Raw genomic sequence first — 17,464 nt, 5'->3', positions numbered from 1 at the left:
TCCTCAGGAGGAGCTGAACCTTGCCTATCTTTGGAAACACTACAGTGGCTTAAAGTAGTGTTCTAAATATAATGTCCAAAGTTCTCTCTTTTCTATCTGTGGGTCAATGCATAGCATTCTAGAGTAAGCACCAAATTAGGAATCCTGGAATCTCATCCTGGCTTTGCCATATATGGGGCCTCCTCATATAAGTCATTCTCTGTCTTAGTCTCTGTTTTACCTAGGAAAGGAAGAGACTGGACAAGATACTGCCCAAGGATTTTCACAGCTCTGAGTCCCATAATTCACAGGATAGTCCAATACATGATACATTGTTCACTGTGCACTTGGGGCAGGGTCAAAGAGGCTTAAAGTGTGATTTCCAAGACTAGGGATTTAGCTGATATTTAGCATGTAAAGCAACGTGATTGAGCCATTGTACAAGCAGAACTAACAAGAAAGAGAAGCATATCTACAGATCCAGAAAGGTATCCACATACTCAGCAGCCCTGAGGGGCCCTAAATTTAAAACCTTTGGAATAACTTTTTTTTTTTTTTTTTTTTTTGAGACGGAGTCTCACTCTGTCGCCCAGGCTGGAGTGCAGTGGCCGGATCTCAGCTCACTGCAAGCTCCACCTCCCGGGTTCATGCCATTCTCCTGCCTCAGCCTCCCGAGTAGCTGGGACTACAGGCGCCTGCCACCACGCCCGGCTAGTTTTTTGTATTTTTTTTTAGTAGAGACGGGGTTTCACCGTGTTAGCCAGGATGGTCTCGATCTCCTGACCTCGTGATCCACCCGTCTCGGCCTCCCAAAGTGCTGGGATTACAGGCTTGAGCCACCGCGCCTGGCCTTGGAATAACTTCTTTAGCTCACTCTCTCTTTGCTGGCCAGGGGTGGGCCTAATAATAACCTTGTAACTTCTGTTTTTAAAAAAGGCTTTCCTGATTCCCACCAACTTCTACCTACACAACCATAGTCAAGCCTTCTTGTAAGAGGCAAGGACACACAATGAGACCCAGCACTAAGGGAGTCAAAGATAGCCCTTCTTCTTCTGAGTCAACTCTTAATTCCACACTCAGCAGGGGTGCCTAGGTCCCGGGTGGGCAGCTGGTCAAGGCTTCAGAGTTCTCATCCTGGGCACACTCTTCTGTTTAGCCAAGGGCTGGATGACCTGAAAATTAGTTATATCATCTAAGCCCAACTCCTTCCTCTGCAGTTCACAAAATTACTGGGGTCTCTGATGTGCCTAGTTTTAGCATCAAAACTCCAAAGAGCTTTGGTTCATCTCTGTAGGAGAACAGGGGCAGTGCTAAGTAAAGTGTATTCCTCATTCACACCACCCATGGACGTGAGAGAACCTGGGCCACCAAGTTTAGTGGCTTGAACTCCTACACCCTCACCTCTTCTGCATGCCATTGGTTTTCCAGCTCTGGGCCAGCACCACGCTGCTTACCACCGGCTTCCCTCGCAAGGTCACATAATCATCTGTTAGGTCCCCGTTGAAGTTGCCACAGAGACCACACACTTTGTTCTGCAGCCTCTCGCTGATGCTGATTTTAATGACGTTGAAACCATTGTAGTATATCTGGATGTCTGGGCTGGTGTCAATCACCAGAAACCCCTCACTGCTGTAGATTTTGGTTGCCAAACCAGTTATAAATGGAACATTCACTTGTGTGCCATTCACCTATAGGAGGAGGAAAACAGAAAATAATTACGCTTAGAGCAGGGTTGCCAAAATTGTTCAGGAAAGGGCCAGGGAAAATATTTTGGGCATCGCAGGCTCTGTGATCTCTGTCTCAACGACTCCACTCTGTCCCTGCGGCATGACAGCAACCACAGACAATACACAACTAAATGAGTGTGGATGTGTTCCAGCAAAGCTTTATTTACACAAACAGGCAGCAAGCAGATTTGCCAGCCCCTGCCCTAGAGTTTAAAGGCATTCACTCATCTTACTGTGTAGTTGCCCCAAAGGAAGCAACTATGGAACAGAAGTAGGGGAGAGGAGGTGAGAGATAAGGAAATCTTAGAAAAGTATAACCCACAATGAATGGCTGCATTTGTGTCTAAAACTTTCCCCAGCATAAGCCAATTACTGAAAATGAAATCCCAATCCTGTGCCAACGAGAGTCTAACACAGTTAAAATGGATCTGGGCATCATTGCCATGTTTATCGTTTTCTTGCTTATAATGTTCAAACTGGAGGTCCCCCCAGAGGACCTATAGGCACATTATTTTCTGCATTTGTCATTTTCCTGTTTTCTAACATTTTCTTTCCTTAGCCCTTGGGACAGAATATAACATGCTTTTCCTGTACTTACAAAATAAAAATTTTCTCCCCAGGCTATTAGTAGCTTTTGTACCTTAAAATAAAAAAAATAAAAAACAGACACCTTTTTAAAAAATGAGTCTCTACTGTTTTGACTAGCTTGGGTATTTTGTTCAGCCACAATGTCAGTTTTTCTCGGGTGGTCATTTTCATTTTCTAGCTCCTGGATTCTGGACCAACGCTGTCGTGTTGATGTGGGCCAATTTGTAAAAGGAATGAGAATGTCAAAAACAGTGGCACCTTTCACTGAAGTTAAAACTGGTATTAAATTTCAGATTCTTCATTTTAAGCTCACAAAATACTGCTGGTCTTCTGCCTGATGCTTGATACTATGCTATTTGATGACTCTTCAATTAAAGATACACTCAAGGCCTGATTATCTGAGCAGGTGGAAAACAGATACACGCAATAACACTCAATTCCAAAAAGTGGTAATGTGGCTGTCTCTGGGTCCCTCCCTCCCTGTGCTCACAGTGCTGGGGCCTGGCTCCATCCTTCCGGGGGACCGGCGGCAGCAGCCTGCTCTGCCTGAGAGGCTGGGTCACCGTCAACAGTGCATCTGAGCAGGTGATCTTCTTAAAAGGGGTGGGAGGAATTCAAGTAGAGAGCCATATTTGTTGTGGGGGTGAATGGGGGGTTGGGTGGGGGGTTTACATTTATTTACACACAGGTGTAAGATAAACAAGAAACCAGGAAATGGGCCTAAGGAGGAGCCAACCTAAGAGAAGTCCACCAAGTGCAGCCTCCCATTTCCTGCCCCTCAGCGGGTCATCACGTGGCCCTTGGACAAAGGAGGTGCGCGTCAGGTTTTCACTCAGATTGGTGTTTTGTAGGCAAATGCTTGCTTTCTCTTAGCTTATAGAAAGGATGGCAAAGATGAAGGGTGGGTCTGACTACAAGAGGGCAGAGCCAAAAATAATCTTAAGGGCTGTTAAAAACAAATGAGACGCATTTTGGAAAGTAATCAGAGTAAAAACTGATTTATCTAACAATTTATCACCTGAAGCTCTGTTAGCACCCATGCCATTGCCTGGCTCTGAGACCCTGCAAGTCTCCTGCCTTTGGAATCATCAGCCAAGAACCAAATGGTGTCCATTCTTATGCTTAAAGCATCTTCATACTTCGATTCTTTAAAACCTGGTCACTGTGTGTGGAACACCATGAAGCAACAATCTATCCCACAACTTGGCTATCTGGGAGAACCCTACACAATCCCCCAGCCAACCCCTTGTTTCCGGGCCCCTTCTTAAGAATGGACACCAGACTGGTCACCTTGACCGTGTTCCGGTCGCTGATGAGAATCTGCTCTTCGTTAATGTAGAAGTAGACGGGAGAAATGATGGTGAGGTTGGGGGCCGACCACTTGTCGAAGTTGATGATAAGCTGGAAGGAGATGTCGGGCAGTTTCTGGCAGATGGTGGACAGCACGAAGGCGCAGTTGGCTGGGAAGCGGAGGAAGGCGCCGTCGAAGGTGCGGAAGACGCCGCCGCCGGCCGCCAGGCAGTAGGAGGTCTTGGTGCTGAAGCAGCCGCGCACCCCGTTGCGCAGCGCGCACTCCTCGTCGGACTTGCACTGGCGCGGGTCGCACTGGATCAGGTTGCGACGGAAACAGCGGCAGCGCCGCGTGCAGTCGCTGTTCCAGAACAGCTGCTTGGGCTGGAAGAGAGGCGCCGTTTGCATTAAATTCAGACTGTGGTCAGGGCTGGAGACCCCAAAGTCCAGTCCCGCTGGTCTTTTATCAGGCTGGGCTAGCCTATCTTTAATAGGGCTGGAATTTGTAGGAGGCAGCAGTGGGGAAACGGTCTCAACTCAAAGGCTCCATCAGTTGCATGCAACTCAGACGCCAAACAATATGCAGTTTTGACATTTACTTATTTACTTATGTATTTATTCTTAAAGACAGGGTCTCATTCTATTGCCCAGGCTGGAGTGCACTGGCGCAATCACAGATCACTGCAAGTAACCTGGCATGCCTGGACTCAAGCTATTCTCCTATCTCAGCCTCCCTAGTAGCTGGAACTATAGGTACACGCCACCACACCCAGCTAATTTTTGTATTTTTTGTAGAGACGGAGTCTCACTATGTTCTTGAACTGCTGGGCTCGAGCGATCCTCCTGCCTCAGCCTCTCAAACTGCTTGGATTACCGGTGTGAGCCACCACCCCGGCCATAACTTGATTGATTTTAATAAAGAACTCTGAAATCTTTGTGGCTGGATTGTAGAACTAATCACAGTCAACCTGAATGTGCAGCTGTTAGAGGAACTAGGTAAAGAGGAAGAATATTTGGTAGAAAATATTCATCAAGGAATCGCACTTCTGACAAGTACAGACTCTGCTTCAAAGATGAAATTAAAATTCACTTAAGAATGATAAATTGGCCCTTCAAGTCTTAAACAGTAGTAAGAAAGCAATGACCAGCGCTTCTGATTAACCATTTCACATTTCACAATTCTCACCCTTCCTTGTGTCTCGTCTGCTTCCAACTTACTTCTGTTGGAAGTACCTTCATTCCCATGTGTCCTGAATGTGAGAGATCCGGAGAACACCTGGGGTCCATGAAAGGAACGTTTTGGGATCAGATCACCTGGGTTTCAATCTAGTCCTGTATCCCCGCCTGTGCCATCTTGAGTAACATCACTCACCTCCCCAGTGTCACTTTGCTCATTTCTAAATTGGAGATATTAATAGTATCCTGTGGTTGAGTGCAGTGGCTCATGCCTATAATCCCAGCACTTTGGGAGGTCGAGGTGGAAGGACTACTTGAGCCCAGGAGTTTGAGACAAACCTGAGCAACACAATGAAACCTCATCTCTACTTAAAATAATAATAATAATAATAATAGGCCGGGTGCAGTGGTTCATGCCTGTAATCCCAGCACTTTAGGAGGCTGAGGTGGGTGGATCACCTGAGATCAGGAGTTCGAGACCAGCCTGGCCAACATGGTGAAACCCCGTCTCTACTAAAAATGCAAAAATTAGCCAGGTGTGGTGGCACATGTCTACAGTCCCAGCTGCTCGGGAGGCTGAGGCAGGAGAATCGCTTGAACCTGGGAGGTGGGGGTTGCAGTGAGCCGAGATCGTGCCATTGCACTCCAGCCTGGGCGACAGAGCGAAACTCTGTCTCAAAATAATAGTAATAATAATAATGATAATAATAACCAGCATGGTAGTGCATGTCTGTAGTCCCAGCTACTCCAGAGGCTGAGGTGGGAGGATCGCTTAAGCCTGGGAGGTAGAGGCTGCAGTGAGTTGTGATCCTGCTGCTGCACTCCAGCCTGGGCAACAGAGAGAGACCCTATCTCAGAAGTAATAATAATAAAATGAAATTTAAAATAATGTCTTACAGGGCAGTTGTAAGCACTAACTTAAATAAGATGTATAAAACACACTTCCTGGCATAGGGTAGGCACTCAATAAATAGAAGCTGCTATTACAGGAGTAGAACAGCTCATCGTCTTTCAGATGGTGAAGAAATTATGCAACATTATATAAAATACCTACAACATAGCGTATCCTCAACTGGAGGCAGCTATTCTTTTCTTTTCTTTTCTTTCCCAGGAGTCCCACAACTAGAATGTTATTTTCTACTTTTCCCAAAACAGGCGGCAATCTGCAGGCACGACTCTGCTTGGTAGGGTTTGCATTCTTGATGTTGCACTTGCTCTAGACTAAGAATTCCAGGAAACTGTTGGAAATTGGTCATGATTGTCCAAGTGGGAGGTGGTACCAACAAATAGACTGTGTCAGACAGATGTGGGCACTCAATGCATTATCGACTTACCAAAATAGTGTTATCCAGAAAAGATCTTTCAACAGCACAAAAAGGCCTATGTTTCTGTCTGGTCAGTTTTCTGCTTTAACTAGAGACATCAAAACCCTGGATATCAACTACAGATATGACTCAGATTCAAGGGTAAATAGATAGAGGAGAAGATCTTCCAGAACAACTTTCCTGATTGCAGTGCACTTCAAGATGCTATTGCTGATTCTTTCATCCTCAAAGTGAAGTCATTGCTGGAACTAAGTCTACTCTCCTTCCAGACTTACATAACATATTCTGGGTGCCAACAGCCTCACAAATTGACTTCATTTCTCTTATCAGATTTATAGAATAACTGAGTGGATGGTTTGGCCTCTCCCTGATAAGAAGTCAGACATTACAGTGGTGAAAAGAGAAAAATAACTTGATGTATGTGGATATGATAAAGGGTAAATAATTCATCCACAAGAGAATCTGATCCTGAAACGAGCATCACAGTAAAGTGGCTGGCCCAACGCTGCTTTCTTCACCTTAATCACACATGACAATGACAGCTGGGTGATCACTCTACATGCTAATAGCCAGGCATAGTCTCTATTCATTTCCAAAGAAATTTATTCTATGAACAAGCCCCCAAGCGCTTTGGAATGGTGGCAAGTAGATGTGGATTCTTTGTTCTCTGAGTTTCCTGCTTCCCGGATGTAAGCTGTTGTCAAAATCCACTGAGGTTCTGATGAAAAACTGTTCATAATGTTTACACTGTAGTACTAATAGCAGCCAAGAGCTGACCATGCTTTTCCTGAGAGTCCCAAGGGCTTTTATTTGCATCCTTTCATTAACACGCCTGGATTTTTCGTTTACAAAATGTTTCTCAAGAGAATAACAAAACAACAATAACAATAGCAGCTCCCAATTATTGAAGGACTCGATGCCAGGCAGTAGACTAGGAACCCAGCATAGATTATTTATCCAACAGCCCTACTGGGTTGGTATCATTAGTCACATTTCATTCACAGGGAAACAGACGCTCAGAGAAATGACAGCGTTTGCTCAGTGTCACACCTCCAGCGGTGGTACTGCTAGGATCGAACCCAGGTTTCATTGAATTATGCCACACTGACACTCAGGATGCCTGCCGAGGGTGCATGGCACAGTTGATAGATGGATAGGTTTTGGTAAGTCTCCGGGCTGGGGAACACAGTTTATGGAGTACTTTTTGAGTTTTGAGCCTGATTGTATCTTCTCCTCAACTGTGAGAAAACAGAATTCATTAATTTTTTCCACATGTTCTACCTTTTCCTTTCAAATAATATTTCTAAGAGCTCATTTCAACACCCCCTCTCCCAAAAAGCCTCCTTTGATTAGTTCCACTATTTTACCTTACTTCCTCCCTGTCTTTCTAATATAGCATTTAAATAAATTTTCCACTGAAAGTGAAATTGAGGGTCACTTCCACATTTCTTTTATTTATCCCCAAAGTTAGGGCAACTTGAATGAGTCAATGCATCTTTACAAAAAGGAGTTACTATTTATTTTTCGCCTAGTTGATTTCCAATTCAGACATTTCAGTTAGATTTATTTTAAATGCTACTATTCTTTTTCACTTAAAATTGATTAGTTCTGTAGGGTATTATTTTTCACTTGCTGATAGGTTATTTTGTAACTGTTCTCCTGTTCTTTAACGTACATTTTCTCTCTCTTCTGAATAGATTTTTAAGATCCTCAAGGCAGGGGACATGCTTTCTCATCCCCCACAATACCACCAACACAGTGCTTTGCAAACAGCAGATACTCAATTATTCGCAGTTGTTAACCATCTAACTTGCCAACATACGGTTTTGATGTCATTTAAACAGGGAATGGGCTTGAGGTCGAACCATGAACTAAATGCCTTGTCTATTCAAGAGCTTTTCTAGCTTAGTATTATGGAATTCTAGCTTAGTATTATGGAAAGATTACAAAGTCCAAAAAGTGAAATGATTTCGTGAACTAATATGTTTTATTGATAAACATCTGCGAAGGGCATCTTCATAAACTCTATGTTTAAACCCGTGTAGGGGGCGTCGCAGAGGGTGGGATGTGGGGGCACCACATTAGCAGTCCAGACCAAACTCTGGGGATGATCCACAGTGACAAATGGCACACGTGGAGATGGCAGCCACAGCTACCCTCACGGAGCCTCAACAGCCAGAAGAGGGAAGGCTGCCCCACTCAGCCTCCAGCTCCATATTTTCCAGTGACAAATGTCCTTAGCTAAGACAGCTACAAATGTCAGATTCACAGCTACCATATTTCCAAACTATAGCTGTATCTGAAGCTTTCAAACTGAGATTTACAGGACAGAAAACAGAGAAAGGCACGACAGAGACACACAAATGTGAGTGAGCAGGGGAGGCAGAGCACCAGAGACCTTGCCAATGTGGAGGAGGGAGGAGGGAGACACTCAGGTGCTTTTCTGACATTCAGTGCCCAAGAGCATCATCTGAACAGTGTGCTTAGCCTCTCTACCCCCTATCCCACTCCCCTGCCATGAACATGATGCTCTTCATAATGAAGTGGGAAAATTGGTCAATCTGACCAACCTCTTAGAGTTGGAGAGGAATCTGATCATTGGCAAGGAGGACACCAGGCTGGCCTCCCATACCTCGTAATATTTGCCATCGGAGTAGCAGCCGCAGCTGTGGGGCAGGATGCAGCTCTTGCCGTTGAGGACGTAGCCAGCGTCGCACTGACAGCCCTCCACGCAGTAGTGGCTGCAGTCACTCTTCAGGCGGATGGCGGCACAGCGGGGCTGGCAGACACTTACGCAGCTCTCGTAATGGCTGTTTGGAGGGCAGGTGACAGCTGGAACAGGACAGACAAGTCAAGACTCACACGATCACAAGGCACCGAGGAGGGTTTTCTCACGGCCACTGCTCACCTACTCAGGGGGATGAAGGGCACAGGGAGAGGCAGGAGGTAGGAGGTCTGCCGCCTTTCTTCATTACTGCCCTCTTCACTCACAGAAAGCCTGGGTCTGATTAGTTGCCTTTTAAATAAAGGGCCAATGTGCAGATGGAGGTGGCTGGAGCTTCTCACATCATGGTCATCCTCTCCTCAGCCTGGCCATTGAGATCCTCTATTGCCTGCCACCTAAACCCACCCCGCATCTGAATCTCCAGTTAGACATGTCACCTGATAACCTCTCAGGGCACCCACACTCCTCCTGCCTCTAGGTCTTCGTTCACACTGATCTTTCTTATTCATGCCCTCCTTCATCCTCTGAGCCTATCCAAATTCCTGGTTCTTCAAGTCCCAGTGGGAGTCCCAGCTTACCCATATAGCTCTCCCTCTTAGACCAATGTCAGCTCCTCTACACCCCAGAGCTTCTACAGAACCTTTTTCTAAGCCAGCAGTTTACCATCCATGGATGCCTGAGCCCCATGATCTCTGAGAAGGCAAATGTACACTCTGTGTGTGTGTGTGTGTGTGTGCATGAGTACACATGCTGGCGTGAACGTGTGTGTGTGTGTTTGTGTGCACCAGTACACGTGCTGGCGTGCACGTGTGTGCATGTGCACATGTCTGTGCAAACTGACTCACATCAATTATGTTCTACCATTTTTCAAATGCATCTAGATGCTTCTACAGAAGGCAAGTAGGGTCCTGGTGAAGGGTGTGGGCTCTGGAACCAGCTGTAAGAGACCCAGAGCATCACCCGGGCTCTCTGAGCTTCAGCTTTCTTCTCTATAAATACAGATACCAATAGCATTCGCTTCATGCCTGGTTGCAAAGGATTAAGTGAGTCTGTGTGCTCAGGACGGTGGCTGGCACATAAGTGTTCCATAAGTATTAGTCAATCATTAAAGATAGGTTTGCTTAAAAAGTTTTGTAGAAGCTATTATCTCAATCAATGTATACTAAAAGCACAACTACCATTGTGTGGGAATGTCTACCCTATACTGTATACAGTATCTATATGGGGGGTTATTTCATTTATTAAATTATCTAGTGGTAACATCTACTTTTAGAGTACACAGTTCTATGAATTTTAACACATGTTTTGATTCATATAACCACTCTCACAATATACCATATGTTTTTTAAAAACATTTGTAGTTTAATACATAATACTTGCATAGCGTAGAAAATCCAAACCATACAAGTAAAAGCATAATGAAATGGCAACCTCTGATACCAAACTATAGTCCATTTTTCCAGAAGTGTTCTATGCATATACAAGCACCCATTTGTGTGCGTATGTATGCACACAAGCATATGTGTATGCCCTGCCCATTATTTTTTGCATAAATGGGAGCATAATATATACACATTTCTGCTCATTGCTTTCTTTATGACAATATTCATTTCATTTATCCTCAAATTATTGCTTTTGCGCTGCTGCATGCTGAGTGTATTTTATATGTTTATGCTGATGCTGCAGTGAACATCCCTGTACGTATATCTTTGCCCTCATGAGTAAGGGCATCTGCGGAATAAATTACTGAAAGTGGAATTACTGGGTCAAATGGTATGAATGCCACTAAGTTGCCTCTAAAGAGGCTGTGCCAATTTGTCTTCCTCCCTGCACTGTTGGAGGAGGTTTGTTTTCCCACACTCTCCTTGATTGTCTATCACCAAATTGTCTGATCCTTGGAAACAAGCTTAAAATACTATATGTGCTGTCTCCTTATGCTATATGTGTATTATTATTATTATTATTATATATCCTTATTTAGTTTGCATTTCTTTGTGAGGTTGATCCTCTTGCTTTCATTTGTTTATAATCCATTCGTATGTCTTTTTTTGTTAACTGCCTTCTCATATCCTTTTCATATTTCATGTTGTTGAAATTTTTATTATTAAATTATAAAAGTTCTTTAAAAATTAAAATAGGCCAGATCAGGTGCAGTGGTTCACACCTGTAATCCCAGCACTTTGGCAGTCCAAGGCAGTGGATCACGAGGTAAAGAGATTGAGACCAGCCTGGCCAACATGGTGAAACCCTGTCTCTACTAAAATTACAAAAATTAGCCAGGCATGGTGGCGCTTGCCTTTAGTCCCAGCTACTTGGGAGGCTGAGGCAGGAGAATTGCTTGAACCCAGGAGTTGGAGGTTGCAGTGAGCTGAGATCGTGCCACCGCACTCCAGCCTGGTGACAGTGAGACTCCATCTCAAACAAACAAAAAAAAAGAATTAAAATAGGCCTTTGTGGTATGTCGTATGTGTTACAAAATATTAATCATTTGTCTTTTGACTTTGCATTCATTTTTAAATAATTTTCTAACTTTTTTTTGAAGTTGTTTATCTCTCTGCCATGGAAAGATGTAAAATTTTTAATGTAATGAAATTTATCAAATTTCCCTTTTAACTTTGGATAATTTGTTCTGAAACATTCTCTCCACTGCAAGATTATCAAGAACACTCCTTTGTTTTCTTCTAGTATTTTTGTGATTTAATTTTTTTATGTGTAATCTTTGTTCTGCCTGGATTTTATTTTGGAGTAAGAAATGAAGGAAGGATTTAGCTTTTCCCAGCTAGTTTGCCCTTTGACCTTTTACTATTTACTGAATAACAAAGATGTTTTCCCAGTACTTTGAAATGCCAACTTTACCATATGCTAATTTCTCTTTAGTGTTTGGGCTTGTTTCTGCACTTTCTCTTCTTTCCCTTGGTTGGTCTTTCTGTTCATGTGCCAGTATTCACTTGTTTTATTTTTATTATTTATTTGTTTAACTTGTCCATATGCCCGTGTTAACAGTGACTGAAGGTCTGTAATACACTGTAATATTTGGGAAGAGGTATTACTAATTTAGAGATGTTTGTTATTTCAAGTATTTCAAATGGGTCTATTTCTCCAACTGGATGATAAACACCACGTTTCACACTCTGATTCTTCCATGCCACCCCAAACAGTGTGAGAACATGGCAGATGGTTAAGAAACACTTGATTCTTGGAAAACAAACTTTCAGATTCCTAGTACTGATCCACTGCTTCTCTCTCCCCACCAAATGATATACTGCGAGCTGTGGAGTGATGACCTGGGCTCTGCACCTGGATTTGTACCATGGTCAAGAATGTGTCTCTTGCCATACCCAGCATCTGTGCCTTGGTAGACAGGATGAATGGTGCCCCTAAAAAGCAATTCAGCTCAACAGAATGGACAGGGGCTTTGGAATCAGACCAACCTGGATTTGAGGCCTCGCTCTGCCATTAAGCAGTGTCACTATGGACAGGTCACTTGCTCTCTCTAAAACTCTGTTTTCTCATCTATAAAACTGGGATCATAATATCTCCCTCATCAAGTAGTTATCAAAATAAAATGAGATATAATTCATAAAGCTCCTCATATAGTGCCTGGTACTTCAATAATAACTTCTGCAATTCATGGTAGTAATAGTTGTAATCGTAGAAGGAATTTTTTTTTAACAATTATTCAACAGGAATTTATTAGATGTTTGGAGAAATACGTAAGACAAATCTTAATTATCAGACTTTGTACCCAGCACTCTGAAGTAGCAGCAGCTGCCTCCAATAAAAGGGAAAATGATGATGACAACCAACTTTGGCCACAAGTTAGGCACTGGGTGACCAGGCTCAGAGAGGCAGCATTGCACAGAAGGGAGAGCACTGTCTCAGGAGCCACTTTCCAACTTACCCAGGCCACCTTCCTCGGGAAAGTGACTTCATTTCTCTGAGCTTCAGTTTCTTCCTATAGAAAATGGGATTATGAGTAGTGCCTACTTGACAGGGTTGCAATGAGAAGTAAATGCATGAGTCCCCAGATCCCACTTAGAACCTGGCACATAGTGAGAGCTAAGGAACTGTCATTTATTCCTTTTTTATTTCCTTCTCTTTCTCCTCTCACCATTGAATGCCCTAATTACAGTCCCCCATTAAGGGACTGAAAGAATGATAGACTCAGCTCCATGAATTTTAAGGAGGGGCTAGTAATTAAGACAATTTACCTTCCCTTCTCCCTGTAAGCCTATTTGCTCAACTTAGGTTACAAGATTTTCCAATGAGTTTACAAATAAGGTAATTGAGTAATAAATTATCCCATTGATAGGAACGGTCAGATCATTGAAAAACACCAGCATTCTACCTTGTTACCAAAAAAGCACAAGTTTGATGGGCAGTTCTAGGTTAACCCCTTTGCTCCTAAAGCACCATTTCTCATATCAAGCATTGGATGAGATGCTTGGATTAATTTTTGGTAGAACGAGAGTTGGAGAGAGATGGGGCCTGTCCTCACATGATGTGGAGTCATATCAGCTACAGTTAAAACAATCCTATTCTTAGGTCAAATGGCTGAATTAGGACTCAGTCTCCCGAAGCTTTTCTCTGCTTCTGAGATTCAAAATGGAAAAGGAAGTTGCCTCTAACCACGCCCTCTCCCCCAACCTGACCTCCATACCAGCTTTAAAACATATATTTTTTCTCCTATTTTAGTTTTTCTTTTTGCCATTCATTACCACCATCTCCTCAGGTGCTCTAACTTTTGGATCTTTACCCCTATCTTGAAATGTCAAGGTAGGGAAGGTCTAAGTCTCCTTGTGATGGGAACGATTCTAAGTTACCTGCTGGCCCTGGCGTATCAGCCTGGGACGTGCTGGTGGGAAGCTGGTAGAAGGCAAGGGATAGGACCCGAGACTGAGGATGAGGCAGGGCAGACTCAGCTCTGGGTACCATGGGTAGAGCTCCCATTACTAGCAAGCCAGGGTAGAGAGGAGGCAACCAATGTTTGGACAGAAATTTGGGAGGGGAGAGGAAAGGGTTGCTGGTAGAAGGGAGAGAAAGACAAGAAAAATCACCTTATTATCCTTTATCCCTAGCCAAGCTTTGTTGTGGGGGCCTTTCTTTCTTGGGGGTAAGGTTGTGAGGCCTTGCTGACTCAATTTCTTTTCCTTCTCATGAGTGACAAAAATTAAGACCCATCAATTGAGGTGAGAATTCCTGGCATTAGCCCCTGTGTGCATTTCCCTATTTGTTGCAGTTGGAAGCATTGGTTTGTGGCATGCCTGTCCCCACCCCAGCCACCCTGAGAGCAGTACACCCAGCATGGCGTGGCTGCAGGTGAAGAGGGAAGTCTCTGTAACATGTCCCAAGGGGAAACAGGCGAGCTTTCCCTTCCGAAACAGCTTCCCCATTCTGCACCATGTTTAGGCCTCTGGGTCCAAAGCTTGGTTTTCTGATTTAGAGGAAGACAAGCTCTCTGGTCTTACTGGAATGACCCCAATGAATCCAGAGTAGCTCTGGGGATTTACCCAGACCCGAGCTTTCTTATAGGTGTATTTATTTTATTGAAGTCATCAGAGGCCAGTTTGTCTGGACTGTCATCCCTACTGGCACCATTCCCTACCCTGCCTGGCCTCACCCACTCAGGGACTGAGCCTGGATGAAATGGGGTTGGCATCTGTTCCCTGCCTTCATCTTCCTCCCACCCTTCCCTTACAATCGACATGAATCCAGTTGTGTGGAATGTAAACTGACTGTGTGAGCGTTAAAGCACAATGCTGTTTCTGGTTTTTCATCTGAATTTCCTTTTCCAGGATGAAGATGGGAGTTGATTCTCTGGGGACCCTGCTGTATCACTTATTTAGAGCTCTATGCATTCCGGATCAATTTGTAGTTTTAAAAGAGCTACAGACCTTCTAAAGGGAATATGCTTTTTAAAGAAATATGCTATTATTAATGAGATTGAGACAGGAAAATAGATCAAAGCAGGTTAGCTAAAGACCAACAGTGGTTTTTTTCCCCCAAGTTTTTCCTGTTCTTATGTGCTAAATGCAGGTAAATTATCCCAGTACATAGTCCAGCAGTATAGTATATGGGTTGGGAGCCTGGGCTTTGGGTTAGAAGCTCAAGTCCTGACTTTGCCACTCAGATTATACGACCTTAGGCAGTTACTTCATTCCTCTGAGTTTCAGTTGCTCCTTGACTAATTGGGTCATTGAGAAGAATAAATGAGGTATATTGATAAAATGTTTAGCATGGGGTCTTGGCTCAGAGCAAGCCATTAATATAACAATACCGCTTAGAATGCACAGAGTGCGCCTGGCTTTCAATTACCTAATTGGATCCCCTGGACGTTTCTGAGGCATAAACAGTAAAGGCAGCATTACCACTGCTTTATGGAAGGGGAAACTGAGAACTAGGGAGGAAAAGTGAATTGCCCCAAGGTCACACAGATCCTTAAAGACAGAGTAAAGGCTAGAATCCAGGGGCTCTAGTTCCTTCTCTAATGTACTCTTAATATTCTGCTCTGTTTCATAAACACAAAGACTGAAACATGACACGTATGAATCAAATAGAATAACATGCTTAGACAAAGCATGTGGATTATTGACACAAGGATGGGCCCATGAGGTGCTGCTAAAACTTATCCTTCTTTCATTAACCTCTTGTTAGCATTCTATTGCGAACTTTGTGCGTCCAAATGCCATGTGCGATACTCTGTGATTTATATGCATGACCTTATTTCATCCTCAGGGTAACCCATGAAATAAGTGATATTAACTCCATTTTACCAATAAGGACATGGAGGCTCCAGGAGGTTACATGTCATGCTTCATTCAGATAACAAACTCAGTTCCAAAGTGCATATCCTTAAACTGCTACTCAATATGTTCTGACTTCTAGGGAGATGGAAGACTAGCCTTCCCAGAGCAATCAAGAAAGAAGAGAAGCTACAAGGAGCGACAATGAGAAGGACTCACTGCAGGATGTGTAGTTCCTCCAGCCAGTCACCGTGATCCCCTGAGTCTGGCAGGTGCTGGCGTAGTTCTGCAGCCAGCTACAGGCGGTCTGCACCGCGCCCCCATCGATGCAAGAGTCAAACAGGCAGTTCTTGTAGAAGAAGGTGGGGTTAACTTTGCTGTGACACTTGGAGAAGCCAGCATTCTGGTTGGGGATCAGGCTGCACAGCTGCTGCACTTTGGAGAAACCTTCTACCTTGGCACAGGACGGACAGCGGTCCCCACAGCCCACCTGGCAGAAGGTGTCCCTCTTCACCCAGCTCTGCCCAAACTCATTGACGCTGGATGCGAGCAGACCTATGGGCATCTCCAGGTCGTCGTCAGGGTTGCCGTTGTAGCGGCCGCACAGACCATAGGTGCTGTTCTGCATGCTCCGAGGGACTGTGATGGACAGGAAGGTCTTCCAGTCATATACAACCTTCAGCCCAAAATCAGTTTCCACCACCACGTGGAAGCCAAAGGAAAAGATATTTATCTTTCCTTGCCCCAGCTTCAGGGGCAGATAGAGCCGTTCACTGTTGACCTATAAGAGGAGAGATGAGGGGGAGAAACACAGTTGGCCCAGAGATTTCCCAGCTCTTCTCCTAACAATGAGTCTCTTGAAAGACAAGTCCCAGAGGGAAGTTGGAGCAGGTTGAATGTAGTCTTTGCACGTACTGTTGTTTATGTCAGTCAACTATTATTATTAGGATTTGAACAGATGCAAATGACTATCCTTGGTACACTAATATACTTATTTATTTCAGTGCCTTCTGTTTACATAGAATTATTTCCCCCAGGAGTTCAAATTGTTTTCTCCAAGGTAATGTAAAGGTAATAAGAATTCAATTAAAGTTTAGACTGAAATACCAAAACATAGAACTCTTGTGTTTCTATTTCTAGCTCTACCATGGAATTTATTTGAGGCAAGCCCCAGTGTATTAATTCCTTCGAGATTTCTTTTTTCTTTAAGGATGGCTTCACTTTGCTGTTCCCTCTGTCTGAAATGCCACTCTCCGCCCATCAACATCCCTCTCATCCTCCAGACCCTGCTCCAATGCTGCCTCTTCTGTAAGGCAAGATTTTCTGAGCCCGTGGTCAGAATTAATCACTCCCTTGTCTGGGAAACCAGGGCAGGTTATTTATACTCCTCTTGTATTCCTCTCTACCGCTGGCCAGGATCAAGCCTGCAGACACTGTATTGCAGCACACATCACAATCTGCCTTATGTTATGACTGGTGTACGCTCTTCCATCTCACCTACAAGATTATGGGCAACTTGAGGGCAGGAACCACATTTTACTGATCTTTATGCCCACCTTCCCCTCATTACCCCCCAGGCACCCAGCACAATGTCTCCCACGGAGGGGGCACTTGACATACGTTTCCTCCCACATATTTTTAAATTCAGACAAGAGGGAAATCCCTAAACAGTAAACTCCAGGACTGCACTGCCCTTGAACTATTTTGATTCAGAGGAGCCAAATTCTACAGCCTGTGGCCAGGTTAGTGCATGATGGAAGATGGACAGGCAGCTTGCTCACTGCAGCAAGGGCTCACGGGGGAGGTGGCATGCCTTGTGGGAGAAGCAGCTGTTTTAAGATTGCTCTGACCAGAAATCCCTTCCCCCAACCTCCTTCCTCTCTCTCTTGGCTGACACCACTTTCCACGCCT

General features: G+C 44.2%; 1 protein-coding gene across 1 annotated transcript in view; it reads right to left on the bottom strand.

Annotated features, from left to right (window-relative positions):
* TECTA (tectorin alpha) overlaps window positions 1–17,464 on the bottom strand; it is an 89,999-nt gene that overhangs the window by 24,014 nt on the left and 48,521 nt on the right. Inside the window, exons 11-14 of the mRNA XM_025357413.1 lie at window positions 15,773–16,334; window positions 8,718–8,917; window positions 3,585–3,968; window positions 1,381–1,667 (exon numbers count right to left, since the gene is read on the bottom strand). Coding sequence (XP_025213198.1) covers window positions 1,381–1,667; window positions 3,585–3,968; window positions 8,718–8,917; window positions 15,773–16,334 — 1,433 coding nt within the window. The remainder of the gene's footprint in view (window positions 1–1,380; window positions 1,668–3,584; window positions 3,969–8,717; window positions 8,918–15,772; window positions 16,335–17,464) is intronic.

The sequence above is a fragment of the Theropithecus gelada genome, chromosome 14 (genome assembly GCF_003255815.1).
Source record: "Theropithecus gelada isolate Dixy chromosome 14, Tgel_1.0, whole genome shotgun sequence".
Classification (NCBI taxonomy): Eukaryota; Metazoa; Chordata; class Mammalia; order Primates; family Cercopithecidae; genus Theropithecus; species Theropithecus gelada.
Note: the sequence above shows the minus strand (reverse complement) of the source record. Positions and strands in the feature narration are given on the sequence as shown.